General features: G+C 43.6%; 1 protein-coding gene across 3 annotated transcripts in view; it reads left to right on the top strand.

The window, feature by feature from the left end:
* The window catches only part of ZNF106 (zinc finger protein 106), an 82687-nt gene that overhangs the window by 7486 nt on the left and 58652 nt on the right, over nucleotides 1-16549 (top strand). For all 3 annotated transcript variants that reach the window (XM_075927230.2, XM_075927229.2, XM_075927231.2), the window contains exons 2-3: nucleotides 5985-6067; nucleotides 7658-7719. In XM_075927230.2, coding sequence (XP_075783345.2) covers nucleotides 6014-6067; nucleotides 7658-7719 — 116 coding nt within the window. In that variant the 5' untranslated portion in view covers nucleotides 5985-6013. The remainder of the gene's footprint in view (nucleotides 1-5984; nucleotides 6068-7657; nucleotides 7720-16549) is intronic.

The following is a 16549-nucleotide window of genomic DNA, read 5'->3' as shown; positions in this document are numbered from 1 at the left end:
AGTTATTAAACCTTTTTACATCTGCCCATGAGAAAAACATTCATTTTTCTTGTTTTCCATTACTTTTGCATGAAAGTTTCCAAAATCTAAACTAATACTCTGTTTCCACAGTAACCTGGGAAACTAAGAGTAGTGATGTGAAAGTGTAACCATGTTCACAGTTAACCGATGAGCTGTGATTGATCCCAGGCTCATCGGTTAACCTTAACAGTTATACACAGGCTCCTGGTATGCCCGGAGAACCTGCTCAAAAGCTGGCTCCTGGCACACATCAGCTTCTGGGGAGCTGTCTGCCCTCTTCCCTCTTTTATCCCTCCCTCCCCCCCATCTCCAGTGCTACTGCCTATGTTACAGAGGTAGGAGTATGGGAGGGCAGATGGAAGCCTGGGTGCAAGAGGAGCCACTATGTAACCACTGTAATTTTCAGCAGTTAAATGTTTACTTGAGTAAACACATTAAACATTCCTAATTTAGAGGACATTCCTTTAAAGTTCAGTTAAAAAAATAATGCGTAGCTTTTGTTATCCGGCTGGAGATTTCAGTTTTTGAGTCCTTAGTGATTAAATCTTATTTCTGAAAGAGAGTCTTAGTGTATAATAAACTGCTGAATGCCAGGTTACAGAACTAAGTTGGTGAAACTCACATCTATAATACTCAAATAATTGGTATACTGTAACAGATGTTGTGTTAATATTTTATGCTAGTAACAGCTTAGATTACTGAAACAAAAAACTTTGAAACTCTTAATTTACATTGATATGCTGTCTGTTTTCTTTTGGTGTTTGTCAACTTCAAGAATGAAAATAAACTGATCAGTTTCAATTTTCAGCAGTCTTTAGCCCAGTGGTTCCCAAACTGTTCAGCATCACACCCCTTTTTGGATTTTTGAGAAACTGTCACGCCTCCCCCCACAATAGCAGCAAAACTTGTTGAGCAAAAAAAAAAAAAGAAGAAACAACTAACTGACCAGGGCTGAAAAACAAAAATAGCAGCAAAACTTGGTGGGGGGCGGGGAGACTGGGTCACCTCGCCACCTCCCTCCCTCCCCCCGGGAATTTCCTCACACACCCCAGTTTGGGAACTCATGCTTTAGACTGTGGTGCAGCTGAGCAGCAGTTCTTGGCTGTGCTTTATTAGAGCTCAGCCCTTTTCATAGTCTCTTGCTCATGTGCTGTTAAAATCAACAGTGATCTCCCCCCCCCCCCATCCTTCCCTCCCTTAAGCCAACTAAGACTTTTACCAAAGCCCTTTTTTGTGGATTTTCTTTCTTTGTAATCTTGTCCCTTCCCTTTTCTTGTAGTACCTGCAGATATTATGGTTACCTTAAAGGTTGGAAGGCAGTTGGACTACAGAACTTGTGTGATCAGTTGCTGGGGGGAGGGGAGGGTTGCTAATTTAGCAAAAGCACTCTATGCCTTCTCCCCCATAGGCTGTGAACAGTGCCAAGGCAGCCTGCATTGCGGAGATGAACTTGTAGGCCTCCCAGTTTTTTCAAGCCATAGAACACATGTTCTAACTGCTAGAACTATCTAAAAGATGAATGTCCTTATGTGGGAGCTGGAACTAAAGACCTCTTTGAGGAGGCCTGAGGCTTTCCAAGCAGCTGGAATGCTAGGCAGTCCTCACACTCCGCTTCAGCTGTGGCTTTATATAGTCATAATATTCAGCCATTGATCTGTAGCAAATTTAGCTTTGACATACATTTTTAATGTATTCTATTTGCCAAGCTTGGACATCTGAGCACTAGTTACGGGCTAGTGAATATTACGGCAGGAAGTAATAGAATGCCATTTATTTTCTATTTTAGACGGTTTTTGTTTCAGAAATGTTTTCCATACTCTTCATATAAGAGATTTATTTCCTCCAGTTTACTCTAGTTAATTCAATAAATTGATATTACTCATACACGCTCTCTTTTTTTAAACTTGCAAGCCACAGGCACATCTGAACCAACTTATCACCATTACAGTGGTTAGGGATGTCAACGTGTAGTTGACAATACGATTAACCAATAAGCCCTGGGCAGGCAAAAGTCCATCTGTGCACAGCGCCAATTTTTAATGCTGCTTGATACAGAGGCAGCAGTGTGGGATGGTAGGGTGCTCGTCAGGAGTGGGACGGAGCGCACTGGCTGCCGGCCCAGCCCCCAGCAAACATTGAATAATTGTGTAACAGCTAAGATTTGGCGTGTTTACACGATTATTAAACTATACCAAGCATCCCTAGCATCTACCATTTGAAACCATTTTGTAAATTGGTGGTGCCCACAGCAAAAATGACTCTGGCTAAGCCTAGAGTTTCTGATATTGAAAACATATGCTATCTTTTTTTCCCTTTAAAAAAATAGTATGCTTACATAAAAGTTCTGCTTGTGCAGGAGTAGTGAGTACTGTACCTAATTTTTTATTATAAGCTCTTTACAGCTGAACTAATTTGGGTACAAGGAAGGTCAACAGCACATGGAGTAAAGTGCTCATCTAAGATTTTACCTACAATCTCCCTGGATCTCAAGACTTATGTAATCAATAAGGCCAAATTTGTGTTGGGCCACAGAGGCATAGATATGATGCCATTATAGTGTAAGCATGACCTACGATGATGGAAGGAATTTTTCCCATCACATTCTCAAGTGATGATAGCTTTTTTGATGGAAGCATTTTTTTCTTTGACCCAACTGTATCTATGTTATGAGTCAGGTTGGCATAGCTGTGGTTCTCAGGCATTAGGGTTTGTCATACCCCTGAGTGCCATAGCTGTGGAACACTAACATCTAAGTGTCAGTCAAGCCTAAGGAAACTATTGTAGATAATACTTTGAAGTAGGGATATAAAATCCTGTTTAATAAGTTAACCAGTTAAATGCAGTATTTAACCAGTTAATCAATTAAAGGGTGGTCTGGGCAGTAGCAACACCCCCTGCCACAGGCAGGATCTGCTTGCCTGCTGCTGGGGCGTGCGGAGGGGTGGGGAGAGTTGCTCCAGTCCAGAGAGAGTGGGTGGGGAGGCTTTTCCAGCCCCATGCATGCTGGCTTGAGCTGCCCTCTGCGAAAGGGGGAGTGGGGGAGAGCTGCTCCCAGGTACCGGTTACGTGACAAGGATCATACGTTAAGGTTACCCGTTCACATCCCTACTTCAAACTTATTATACCTTTTACACAGCAACTTCAAATCATTTTAGAAAGTTGAATCTTGAAAAGCTTGAAACCATCTTGTTAGTCTTTAAAGTGCTACATTGTCCTGCATTTTGAATCTTGAAAAGGCTCTGTTGGAGGAGATGGGAGGAAAATTAAGCAAGAGGAAGAAATTGACTTTCCCCAGTTTGTACAGTGAGTCAGTGGAAGTGCTGGAAATAGAAATTGGGTCTCCTGTCTCCTAGTCACCTACAATATCTCCTAAAAACGCTGGAGTCTCTCAGAGTGCTCCAGCTCCAAGAGTCTGTCTCTCACTGCAGAGACAAAACTGTTTGTGCTTTCATAGCAACAGCCAATAGCAGTTGAATTCAGTTAGTATTTTTAGTTCTCTGTAGTAAGCACTTGATGGGGTAGTTAGAGAGAGCCTTCAACTCTTCCTGTAATCCTGTATAGTTACCATATGTTTTAATTAGCCAAAGCAGGTGCAATTTTAGTTCTACTTGTTAAAAGTCATTTTAATATTACACACTTACCTAGAGCAAATAGCTACACATACTCTGTTGACCTCTTTGTTTCATTAAATCCATGCTGCCCTCTTGCACTAATGTATGACAAATTCCATACATGCTCAACTAATTTGATGCAATATCCTAAACACATGCGGACATTATTCCATTATACTACAAAGTAGACTGGTAAAGAATATGGGAGGAAGCAGAACAGATTCTTGCACAGAAGGAAGACCTCTTTAATCAGCATAAGGATTAGCACCTCTGCTTTTTAATAATATCCTCTTATTTACCACATTAAGACAAGTTTCTTGAGTTTTAAATAGATGTCTGTCACTTGGATCTTAACAATGATAAAGCCTCATTTGTAGTAGAAAGTGTACTGATCAGACACTTCCATTCCAAGATCCTGTTCTCATGTCCTTATAAACATACATAAAATTATGCTTGAATCCAAAATGCTTCATAATTGTTTTCAGACCAAATCTGAATTTCTTCTGAGAAACATGATTAAAATGTTGTTTAGCTGTTTTACTTGCTTATAACTAGGGTTACCAGGTAGTCTTAAAAAAAATACCGGACACACTTCATGGGGGGAGGGGGCGGGGCTGGCTGAGAGGAAGGGGGGGCCGGGAAGCAGAGCTGGGGGGAGGGTCAGGGGCTGGCCAGGGGAGATTGGGAGGGGGGCAGCCGATGGGAAGCAGAGCAGGTCGGTGGGGGAACGGGGTCGGGAGGAGCGAGGCTGGCCGGGGAAGGTTGAGGGGAAGGGGGGGCGGCCAGTGGAAGCGGGGCTGGCCGGGGGAGCTCAGGAGGAGGAGGAGGGGAGAACTGGTCGCCAGAAGCAGCACTGGCGGGGGGTGCAGCGGGGCTGGCCGGGCAAGATTGGGAGGAGGAACCGGCCACTGGAAGGTAGAGATGGGGGTGGGGGTTGGGTACAGCAGGGCTGGCCAGGGGAGATCGGGAGAGGAGAGGGAGAACTGGCTGCCGGAAGCAGGGCTGGCGGTAGGTACAGCGGGGCTGGCCAGGGAAGATTGAGAGAAGTAGGGGAGAGCCGGCCAGGAGGGGGGAGGAGCGTATCAGCTGGTGGGGAGCGGACTGACCCAGGCAGTGCAGATCCCAGGGGTTCCTGCCCCCCGCATGGTCCTGGCGAAGCGTAAGTCAGTCTGGCTACAGCTCAACCATATGCTTGACCAGTGCGCAGGAGCATGGACCAGGCTGTCCCTCCTCCTCACATGCAACCAGGGCTCCCAGCGCCTATCACTGCCTGCCTCCCAGCCACTCCCCCCATCAGGCTTCTGGGCACCCAGACAGAAAACCAGAAAATACCAGACATTGTACATGTCTGGTATTTTCTGGATTTTTTTTTACCAGACAGAGCCCCTAAAAACTGGACTGTCCGGTAGAAAACCGGACACCTGGCAACCCTGCTTATAACATTTGAACAATTTTTAAAAATTGTCTTTGGATAACCCCAAATACTTACTTCTAAAAGTTCACTTTGACCTCTAATGAAGGTAAGTGCATTTGGCATACAAGTGTGTTAATAGCCATGTTCAGTTTGACTTTTAATTAGACTTTTCCATATGAGGATCCTAAATTCTAGACCTGATGCTTTATTGCTTTTTTAATACAAAGTACCCCAGATATAAATGTTTTTCTTTCATTAGTAATTCAAATAAAATAATTATGTACATGCTAGTGTTTTCACGTGTCTGCTGATTTTCCTTCTGAAGCAAATGTACATGGTAAGTGCAAGCTTTTCAGTAAAGGCAAGAGTGGCACACCACTAATACACACTGACTAGGTCAGGACTGGGCAAAATGTGGTCCAAGGCCTGGGCACACCTAACATTTTGATCCAGCCCACGGACTGACCCTGGTCACTTTCTGTTTATATCCTGTTGCCTGTTCCACCAAATTTCCAGGCAGTGGCTTAGGCAGCAGGACCCTATTTAAATTGTTCACGGCTCCCAGTTGCAGCGCTCTCTTGCCATGGGCCAGAGCCACGAGTCTTTTAAAGAACTGCAGCAACTGCAGACTATAATACTTTCTTCTTTACCACCCTAATTGAATAACTGCTTTCATTGATTCAAATCCTGCTTGTTTGTGGATCAAGACTCTCCTCTCTGAATAAAATTGCTTTTGTTTGTTTGTTTGTTTTTTGCTATGTTGTCTTTAGATAGCTATATGCCAGTTGAAAATGTAAGCCATACATAGGTGCAACGGTGGGAGACACTTAGACATTTTAATATGGTCCTCGTATAAAAAGGAGCTCTTAATAATTTCAAGACAACTGAACTGATAGAAAAAGAGATCCTGAATGTTTTGTGTTTTTTCTTATTTTCAGGCATGGGGTAAAATCTGTCCAAAGTAGTCATGGCTCGAGAACGAAAATGTATACTGTGTCACATTGTGTACAGTTCAAAGAAGGTAAAAAAATCAATTTGCAAGGCTAATATTTTTGCATGTGAAGATCTGGCTATATGCAGCATGGGAGAAACATTTTCTTGTTTTAAAAAGGAAACTGTAAATATAACTTTTGTATTGGAAAATGATAGATCTCCAGGTCTATTGAATGAAATAGAATTGTTTCACATACTTCATGATGGCCTCTTCCTCAGTGTGACCATGTATTGGATATATTCTCCTTAAGTATTAAAAATATCTGTAGCTTTCAAGTTTTAATGTAACCTTTTTGTATGATTTTAAACCTTAATTCTGTTCCTTTGTGCATTCAGAGATTGCTCTTCTGATATACTTAAAATATGCGTAAGACATTGTTTATCAGTTGAGGCAGCTCAGTCTAATCATCATTTATTAGTATAAGTCAGTGGCTTGTCTGCATTGTCTTCCAAACTCTGCACTCTGGATGGACAGTCTAAAGCGGTGCGCAACCAGTAGGGTGCAACCCTCAAGGGGATCGCAGATGTCTTCCTGGGGGGCTGCCAACAGTCGGGCCCAGCCCCCAGCTGGCCGAATCTAAGCACCGCACTGCTTAGCCACCAACTGCTGTGCCCAGCCCCCGGCCAGCCAGATCTAAGCGCCGTGCTGCAGGGCCCCCAATAGCCAGGCCCAGCTCCTGGCCGCCCGGATCTAAGCACTGCACTGCTCAAATTATCTTGGGGGTCGCAACACAAGTATATGGGGGTCGTGGTTGAAAAAACGTTATGCGCCACTGGTCTAAGGAAAAGAAAGAATTCCTGTAGTGTTTATCGATGCAGCATAAGAGGTTCTCATCAACACTATTGACTTTTTTGTTTTCATAACATTTTAGTAGGGACAGCAAATGCTATTCCCATTTTATTAATGAGGATCTGAGAGGAAGAGAGAGAAAGGTGACCGTTTTTCCAAGTATCTATTCTAGGTAGGATTAAAAAAAAGGATCTCCCAGGTCCCAATGCTGTTCTTTAATATGAATGTTCTTCTTCTTACAGCAAACATCTGCCTCATTTGCGGCATGTTATACAATGACTGCAGTGAATGGGTCAAAGTTGCTTTTAAATCCAAAACCATTTCACTATGTATGCCTCATTTCTGTTTAGAATGCACATTGGATGAAACAGGCCCTCAGGGTAAAACTGTGTGTTATAGTAAAACTGATTGATAAAGCCTAAGTTAAGCATCCTTAATGTTGTAAATATTGTGATTCTGGGAAGGGGATATTTAATAGTCCTATTTTTTTATGTTATGGAATATCTTTTTAAATAATGATTGTACAGTTATTTGCTAGAAGGGAGTAGTGGAACACACTGGAGTCGGAGCCCTTGCCTCATTCCATATATGCTATTCTATATCTAGTTTCTGGAGCTCTGCCTCCTTCTAAATGAATCCTAAATTTTATCCTATAGAAGAAGGTTTATGGGTAATTTCTCAGGGTTACACCATCTTCGAAAGAGTATGAATAACTATCTGCATTTCCATCTCCTAGAAGTCAGAGATAGAAAAGAAATATTAGAGAAGAATACATTCTTGTGAAGAGTGAAATGAATCATGAGTTGTGCGCTTTTATTTCTCTTGTAGGAGATGGATGAACACATGAGAAGCATGCTTCACCACAGAGAACTTGAAAACTTGAAAGGAAGGTATGCAAAGGATCATGTAAACTGCATTTCAGTGCAGTTCACATGTCACGCTTTTGGGGAAACTAAATGGCCTTATTTCCTATGCACGATAAGTTCAGTTAAAAGTGGGGAGAGAAAAAGAAATGTGCTTTATAGGAACAGTTAATTCTTAATGTGCTTTTTAATAGATAATAAAAACATGAATAGCTGTGAGGAAATGTCCCTGTTAGGATCATGTGATTTCTTCTTAATCTATACAATTACCTGAGCTATTTGCTTGGGCTGTAATTTGGTATTGTCTCACTGCTTGACCATATGGTTGGGTATAATTATCTATTGCTATAGTTAGTTTAAATTAAAATGCCTAATACACTGCTGGGCTAAATCATGTGGAAGATCTAAATCCTAAAACTAAAAAAAATCCCTTTGGGGGGGGGACCCCAAAACCTGTTTTGCTGATTAAGACTTTGCAAGTTTAGAGTTAGAGACATTCCTATTTGTACCCAACGCCACTTTTAGTCTGAAATGTGCAGGCATTTAGTACATAGTATAGGGCTTGGCAATACTTTTTTTTTTTTTTGTGCGGGGTGGGGTGGGGGGCGGGGGGGCAGTGGTCATGCCTAGAATTTTGGGAAGTGATCACAGGCAGCACTTTTTTGTTATATTAATGGAGCAGATGTGGGGTCTAAGAGGGAGTTTGGGCATAAGAGGCAATTCTGACTTGGGTCAGAGGTTGGGTGCTAAAGCACCCAGTGGCACAGCAAGGAATGCGGGGCAGCAAGTGCCCCCGGGCACCATGCTAGGAGGGCACCCATTTAGTCCCCATCCACTCCCCCTGTCATCTCTCTGCTTGCCTGCTTCTCCTCCGCCCGCCGGTGCTGATTGGAGCCTCCTCTCTACCTCCAGCCCAACCCTCCTCCATCTTTGCTGGTGGGTTCGTGCGTGTGGGGGCCTGGCCCCACACTAGAGAGGGTGGAGGAAGATGTGATATAAGCTCCCCCCACCAGGGTCTGGCTCATCTGTGCACCAGGTTTGGGGCCCCGCTGCACTGCGATGGGAGGGGAGATGACAAATTTTGCCTTTGTCCCATGGTGCATAACACCCTCGCTATGCCTCTGGAAGCCCCACCACTGCAGCCTCCATTGGCTAGTTTCTGGCCAGTGGGAGCTATGAGTCTAGGAAGGGGGGCAGCTCATGGAGACCTGCTACCCCCTTCCCACAAGGGCACACAGAGACGCACATGTCACCAGCCTCTGACTGTTGTGCTTCCAGGAGTGGCATGGCTGAGGCTGCTTGAGGCAGGCAGATCACCTGAATGCCCTGCTGGGCCATGGGACACGTTCCTCTGGCCTTGGCCTGGGACCTGGAGGGTCATAGGAGGCTGGAGGAAAATATTTGGTGGGCCCCAAATATTTGAACAGGGTCCCATTTATTATGTGCTTGTAAAGCACCCATTAAAGAGATATTCCCTGCCTGAAGAGTTTACTACCTGGCAGGGATTAAATCAGAATGGTGAATAGGAGGGGAAAAGGGCCCAGCAAATTGAAATGACTTGCTCAAAGTTGCACAGCAGTTTAAAGGTGGAGCTGGGAGCAGAATCTAACTTTCCTGAGTTCTAGCCCAGTGTCGTGTTTACTGCACCACACAGCTTCTCACTTTAAAGTTTATATTGGGATTCCCTCTGAGGCCTGTTGCACTCAGCTTATCCAGTTCTGGGAGAAGGCTTCATCCAGTTCTCTGGGATTCAAACCACTCAGTTTGACTGTAGATTTCATCACCCATATTACTCTAGCTGACATATAGCAAAGCTATGTTGAGTTGATCAGTGGGTATAGGTTGCACCACACACCCAAAGTTACACAGACGATCTCTTCCTTTATATGCATTTACACGTTACACTGCATTAAATCATACTTTTTTTTTTAATTGATTTGGCTGGGCATGGTTTAGTTTGTTTGCAGGAACCAATTCCCTGTACCCCATTCTCTCTCTGTGCTGTTCACATGGAAACTGATCTTTATATTCCAGGTTTACCTTGTCCATGGTCTCCATTAATATATTGCTGTTTATCAAAGTTAGCACAGACCAGGTCCTGTTAAGCCCCTATTTACAATTTAACCTTTCATTCACCTTCACAATTATACCCACAAAGACAAGAAATGAGGCAAGTTATTTGTCAAGCCAGGCCTACAGCAGTTGAAAAATAACCCCCTAAAATCCAGATGATCCTTCACTCAAAAATTAATTTTGTTCAACTAGGGCAGTGGTGAATAAATGTAAGGTGTTCAGGTGTCTTGTCAGATGGGGGTGGGGATTTGAATGTGCCTGAGAGGAGATTTGATGGCTCTTTGGGGAAGCTTGATTACTTCTTCAGCCTACCCTTTTGATAAGAAAAGAACACGTGTCAGTAAAAGGAGTAGTGCAAAGGAAAATGGTATTTGCTCACCACTATCCCCTCTTCTTTCCCTGCTAATCTGTTACCCTTCTGAATCATCAGTGATGTTTTTAAAAAGCAATTCCTCGCTCTGTTGTCTTTCCCCACTTGGCCCCATGTCTCTTTGGGAATAAGAAAGGCCTGGAATCAAAAGTGCCTTACTGCTGCTTCTCATCTGTTCTAATTCTTAGCAATAGAGGACATCTGTTGTGTTGGTGAACAGCTGAGAAGTGGTTGCTCAGATACTCCAGTGTCATCAACATTAACTTTAGCAGTTTGCCTCAAGTTTATGTTGTGGCTAAATTTTAAAGCATTCTTTTTAGTGAATCTTTTCTTACACAAGATGATTCTGAATTCTTTAGGAAATTCTGAGGCTGGGATAGATTCAGGAGCTAAAGATGGTACAAATGACAACTCAGAAAGTCCCGGTCTTCCATTTTGTGTTTGGATTTCTAAGGCACAGTTTCCCTCCAGCTAAAAATTCCTCTCTCAGCTACTGTTGAAATTTAAAGTCTTGCCAAGCTTCAGTTTATACCAGCTAGCAGTTTAATTCTTTAAAAATTATATATAATATACACCAGGAGATTGACACTGCGGAGATCAATCTCCTGAGGGTCGATTTAGTGCAGGGTTTGGGAACCTCAGGCCCGGAGGCTGGATGCAGCCCCCTACTTGTCTGGATCCAGCCCCTGATGCTCAGGAGGCCCCCCTGCATTGGGGAGCCTGCACTGGCACTCCAGCTCCTCTTCCACCCACCCACAGGGCTAGATGATACAAAATCTACTAGCCTGGGGCCCCCAGGCTCTGGTGTGCAAGGGGAATGTGGGGAGTGTCTTTCTCTTTCTCAGTGAGGGGCTTTTCACTTTGTTTCTCACTTGTGTGTGGCCCCTGACTGATTTTTCTGTGGGTCAGCAGCACCCAACCTAAAAAAGGTTTCCCATCTCTGATTTAGTGGGTCTAATAAGGACTAAAGATGTTAAATTGTGGGTAATCAGCTAATAGTTGATAAGGGGTGGGGGGGAACTGCAGAGCTGCAGTGGGGTTAGCTTCCAGCCTGGGGAAGAACCCCACTAAGGTTCTGCCTCTTAAATTTATTAAGAACCACCAGGCAGAGGCATAGTGGGTGGGACCAGGTACAAGCTGGGAATCAGCTTATTCCCGGCTTCATCCAGCCCCGCGCTACACCTTGGCCTCTTTTGCCCCCTCCCCCGACAGTGCTGGGGAGAACCAGCTTTTAAGCCAATCTTCCCCCCCCCCCCCCCCAGCACCGGCTCCTGTCTCCCCCCCCCACCCCCGCTGCCTGTCTCTGAAAGAGGCAGCAAGGCAGGAGGGAAACTAGTTACTTCCATCCCTAATACAGACGTGCTAAATCAACTGCTGATCATGCTCCCATCAACTCTGATACTTTACTGGATCACAAGGAGTAAGGGGAGTCGATGAGAGAGTTTCTCCCATCAGTCTTCACGCAGTGGGGATGCTGCAGAAAATCAAACTAAGGTACGTCAACTCCAGCTATGCTGTTCACATAGTTGCAGTTGCCTACTTCATTTTGACTTTGCCCCCTAGTGTAGACCTGTTCTGGATCTAGAACTAGTTCAAAATAAAGATGTTAAATTGCAGTTAATTGACTAGTAGATAGAATTTGTCGACTACTCAACTAGTCGATAGGCACTGCGTTCCTCCTTTGAATGTACAAGAGCCCCAGTGGGACATTTCAAAAGAGGAACGCGGAACTCCGCATGCAGCCTGGGGCCAGCAGGAAGTCCCGCTGACTCCGGGCTGTACGTGGGCATGCACATTTCAATGCAGGCAAGAGTCCCCAGCGGGTGCTTTTGTGCATTTCAAAGCCATGGAGCCCAAGGCCAGCGGGGCACTTCCCAGCTGATCCCGGGTTCTGCAGAGTCCCCAGCTGACCCCCGCAGCACTGCCTCTTTGAAAGCCACTTTGGTGTTTCAAAGGGGCGGCGCTGTCCAGCTGCGCAAGCCGTAGATCAGCTGTGTGTCAGCTGCCCCTTTGAAAACCCGCCTTGGGGTTTCAAAGTGATTGCACAGCTGATCCCCGGCTCAGCTGTGCTGCCGCTTTGAAGTACCCCTTCTGCTTCCCCACTTTGCTGCCTCTGTGTGATAGCGGTAGCAAGGGGGAGGAATCGACTAGTCAACTGACTATCCAATAAGCATTTGCTTATTGGATACTCGACTAGTCCTTAACATCCTTAGTTCAAAATGGATCATCCACATTGTATAATAAACTTATCCCTCATCAACCAGATTTATCCCAACATTCTTCAGCCTGGGGGAGAGGAGATAAGGGTGTGTTGTAATGGGGGTGTTGTTTGTTGGGCTTTTTGTTTTATTTAACTAGATGCCTTTCATCACTTTTACCATCTAGAATTAGTTCACCTATTGACATTTAGCATTTTACTCAGTATTATCACTCTGTTGTATTCTTTGTAAATTCTTGGTTTTGGATTAAAAGGAAAAGTTCAGGTTTCCATTTTCTGATATTGTGAATACTGGAGATATTTAAGAGCAGATTAGATGGACATCTATCAGGGATGATCTAGATCAGTGTTTCTGAAAGTGCTCCGTGAAACTACTTTGAGAAACACATTTGTTTACTGGCGCCGCAGCCACTGAGCTTCGCGGCTCCCATTGGCTCCGTTTTGTCCTTTGCAGCCAAGGAGAGCTGCGGGAAGTGGCATGGACTGGGCCACCATTTCCCGCTGCTCCACTTGGCTGCAAAGAACAAAATGGAGCCTATGGGAGCCGCGAGGCTCCGTGGCCACAGCACTAGTAAATAAACAAACCGGGGCGACCAGTTAATATGTTTCTCAAAGTGGTTTTGCGGAGCACTTTCAGAAACACTGATCTAGATGGTACTTGGTCTTGCCATGAGGGCAGGGGACTGGACTTGATGACTCTTCCAGTTCTATGATTGTGAAATGTCAAAAACCTTAATAATATTGTAGTTTTTCTGTTTCCTTAGCATCAAAGCTGAAGGATCATGATTTAATGTCCATCTTTCATTCTGCTGTGGAATTGTATTAATCACTTTTGATTTATATCTTTTCCTGTACAAAAGGTATCTGTGCTCTAGCTGACCTAATTTTTATGCTTGAGAATAGGGCCGGTTTCCCCTCCAGCTCTGTGGGAGGGGGAAGGGGCGCAGTGGTAGCATTCCAACTTTGAAATGTACAAGAGTCTGCACTGGGGCTCTTGTACATTTCAAAGCAGAAGTGCCTGCACAGTGTCTGGAGTCAATGGGGGACTCTGAATGGCCCCAAGCTACACGTGGCACTTTAATCTTTGAAATGAATAGGCGCCCCTGCTGGGGCTCTTATACATTTCAAAGGCAGAACATCACACTAGTTTTTATCAACTAATCCAACAGTCAATGGAAATCCCATCAATCATTTGATTAATTAAAATTTAATATCCCTATTTGAGAATCAGAATGGATAGTAAATTGTTTAATTTACTATTTAGAACATTTCTTACAAGGAGTAGGTCCCAGGAAGGAGACTTGAAGCAGCCTCCCAAACTTAATATGTGGACTAGCTACTAGAGGAAACAGAGCTATGTTGTTAACACGATTCCATTAATATTTACATGATCATTAGGTTCCAGGGTTAACATCCTAGTGGCATGAGTCAGTTCACACTTGGGAGTTTGTCTGCTGAGGAAGATATTGCTTAATTGTTTCAAACCTTGTTTGTTTTTAAAGTTAACTTTGTAACTATGAGGGCTAAAATTGTAAGTGAAAAGTTAAATTCTCGAGCGCAGTTGTATGGCAGGAAGTGACCTCTGTAATAAATGTTGCCCCAATGGAGTACAACTTCACTTTCCAGTGAGATGGTCAACATTTTATAAGAATTCTGTTTTGGGCAGTAATTCAGAAAACTCTTTTCAGAGTGGTGTCTGCCTCAGAGTGACTTCTCTTGAGCCTTCACATCTTGCCTCTGAAAATTAAGTCTTTTCATTTGGTTGGTGGGTTGATTTAGCATTTTGTCACTTATCACCTATATTCATCTAACTTCATATTTTCTGCAAAATTCTCGTGGTTTTTAAATTAATTCTTCCATATGCATGTCTGGGATTTTGTATCTTGTGCTTGCCAAAAGATGCATATACTTCCATCCTGTTCTTATGCTACCTCTCTTTAGCACAGGGATTCTCACGACCCTTTTCTGTGGGTTCAGAGTTTGGCCACCAGCTCTTGCATGTAGCCGCACTGATGCTTTTCCCTAAAACAATTAACTTTAGCCAGGGGGGAAGCACATATGTACATCCAAATCATGGTAATTTATTTATAGGGCTTTTTGCCAACTCAATAATAAAAATATTACTGTGGAAAGTGATCTTTCTGTGGTATATCGCTTTTCTGAGCGAGTCCCAAGACAAATTCTCCCCCAGCTAGAGGTTAGGAATCTGAGGTAGAAGAAGTAGGGTATAGTGAGAGAGATGTGGGTGATGGAGGCAGTGGAGGGGTGGTTGAGGTTCAAGAAGCAAGTGGCATCCAGGGGTGATGGGCCGGGAGGCATGGATGCAGGGCCAAGAGAAAGGAAGGTGGATCTCTGTAGTTGTGTGGCTAGAACCAGGTGTTGACAGCAGTTCATGCCACCAGAGTTCCTAAGTCCTGCTGCTGGAGACCACTCTCTCTGCCACAGGGCTGAAGCCTGAGCCTTATTGCCCTTCCCCTCTTTCCAAGTAGAGAACTCAGCATACTTCTGCAGTGTTGTGCCCCACCAGTCTCCACAGTGTGTGCAGGGCTTGCACATCCAGGACAGAGGATGGAGAGCCCAATGGTTTTCCACCCCACCCATCACTGCTCAGGAAGCTGCCATGGCCACAGGGAAAACCTCTGGTGGCTTCATGTGGTTATGATGACTGCATTTGAGACATGCTACTACTAAGCATTACACTGTTTCCTCTGCTACTACCTTTCTCTCCTTGAAACCACTACTTCACTTTTTAAAAAGAAAATTTATTTTCTGGAGAAAATCTCCATGTAAATGTGACTTAAGTCCTCAGGTATATGGCTCTTGTCCTTGATTTGCCCATTACATATTTGACAACACTAAATAGAAATGCAAGAAACTTCAGCAGAAATCGTCAGTATTCTGATACACGTTATTTGTAGCTTCATGAGTGATTTTATAATAGCAATTGGAAATGAGGCCAGATTCTTTAAGGAAAGTCTGTTTTCCAGCTAAAATTAAAAATGCAACAGCACTTTAGTTAGAACAGCAATTATCCAATGTAAATACAGAAATACACAGCAGAAATTAGTAAGAGTCTCACACTTTCATAGCATTGGGACACTTTTGTCCTAGTCCTAATGGTGTCAACTACCTCCTCTTCTAAAGTTGAGTAAACAGCATTCCTTTAGCTGCTGGAGCTTAATTTCATGGAAAAGCAGTGTTAGGAAAGTATTTGGTTTATTTAGAGTTTTACTGAAGCTTAAAGTCCCTTAAAGTGTAACTCTGCTGTGAGAAATGAGTATGTAAAAATTACCGTTTTTCCTGATTTTGCATTAAAAAAAGTCTTAGATAACCAGTGCACATGTATAGCCCGTATTGTTAATGAACAGCACTTGTAATGAAGTGTTAATGAACTGCAGCTGATGACGCTGAGCAGTAAGTATGCTACAACCCTTATTGATTGTATATAACCTCTTTGAACCACACCATTTTACCATTTATTTATTCCTTTAGTAGCTTTAACTTGTACTGAATTTTTAAAAAGTATTTAAAACTTCTTAACTTTTTAAACATGCCTAAGCGCAAATCCTACACAGCCGATTTTTAAATTATGTGATGTGACATATGCAAAGGACAATGGAAACGGAGCAGCAGGGAGAAAATATTCTGTCAACAAAAAGTCTGTTTGGGAGTGGAGAAAGGAAGAAGCAGAGATTGAGGAAATTACACCCTAAGAAAAGAGAGTGCTGCAGAAAGAAAGCCAAGTGGCCAAATCTAGAAGAAAACCTGTTGAAGTGGGTTCGTGCGCAGAGAGAGAACAAACGGGCGGTGTCCACGATAGCCATACAGCTCAAGGCTCAACTTTTGGCTATGGAACAGAAAATTTAAGGTTTTAATGGGGGCCCAGGAAATTGGGTGTACAAATTTATGCAGAGAAACAATGTCAGTTTGCGCACGGACATCTGTTGACCAAGGGCTTCCTGATGAATGGGAAAAGAAAATGGATGATTTTAAACCTTTGTACATAAAGAAATTAACCAGCTGGGCTTGAAACCAAACAATGTTATTAACATGGATGAGGTGCCCATGTCATTTGATATACCCACTACTTGGTCTGTGGCGGAAACTGGATCAAAAACAGTATAGCAACCACCGGTCATGAATGCACCTGTTTTACTGTAGTGTTGGCACACACGGCAAATGGTGGTAAATTAAAA

Source organism: Pelodiscus sinensis, chromosome 5 (assembly GCF_052426305.1).
Source record: "Pelodiscus sinensis isolate ZL-2025 chromosome 5, ASM5242630v1, whole genome shotgun sequence".
Taxonomy (NCBI): Eukaryota; Metazoa; Chordata; order Testudines; family Trionychidae; genus Pelodiscus; species Pelodiscus sinensis.
The sequence above is the reverse complement of the archived record's forward strand: the minus strand, read 5'-3'. Positions and strand labels throughout refer to the sequence as shown.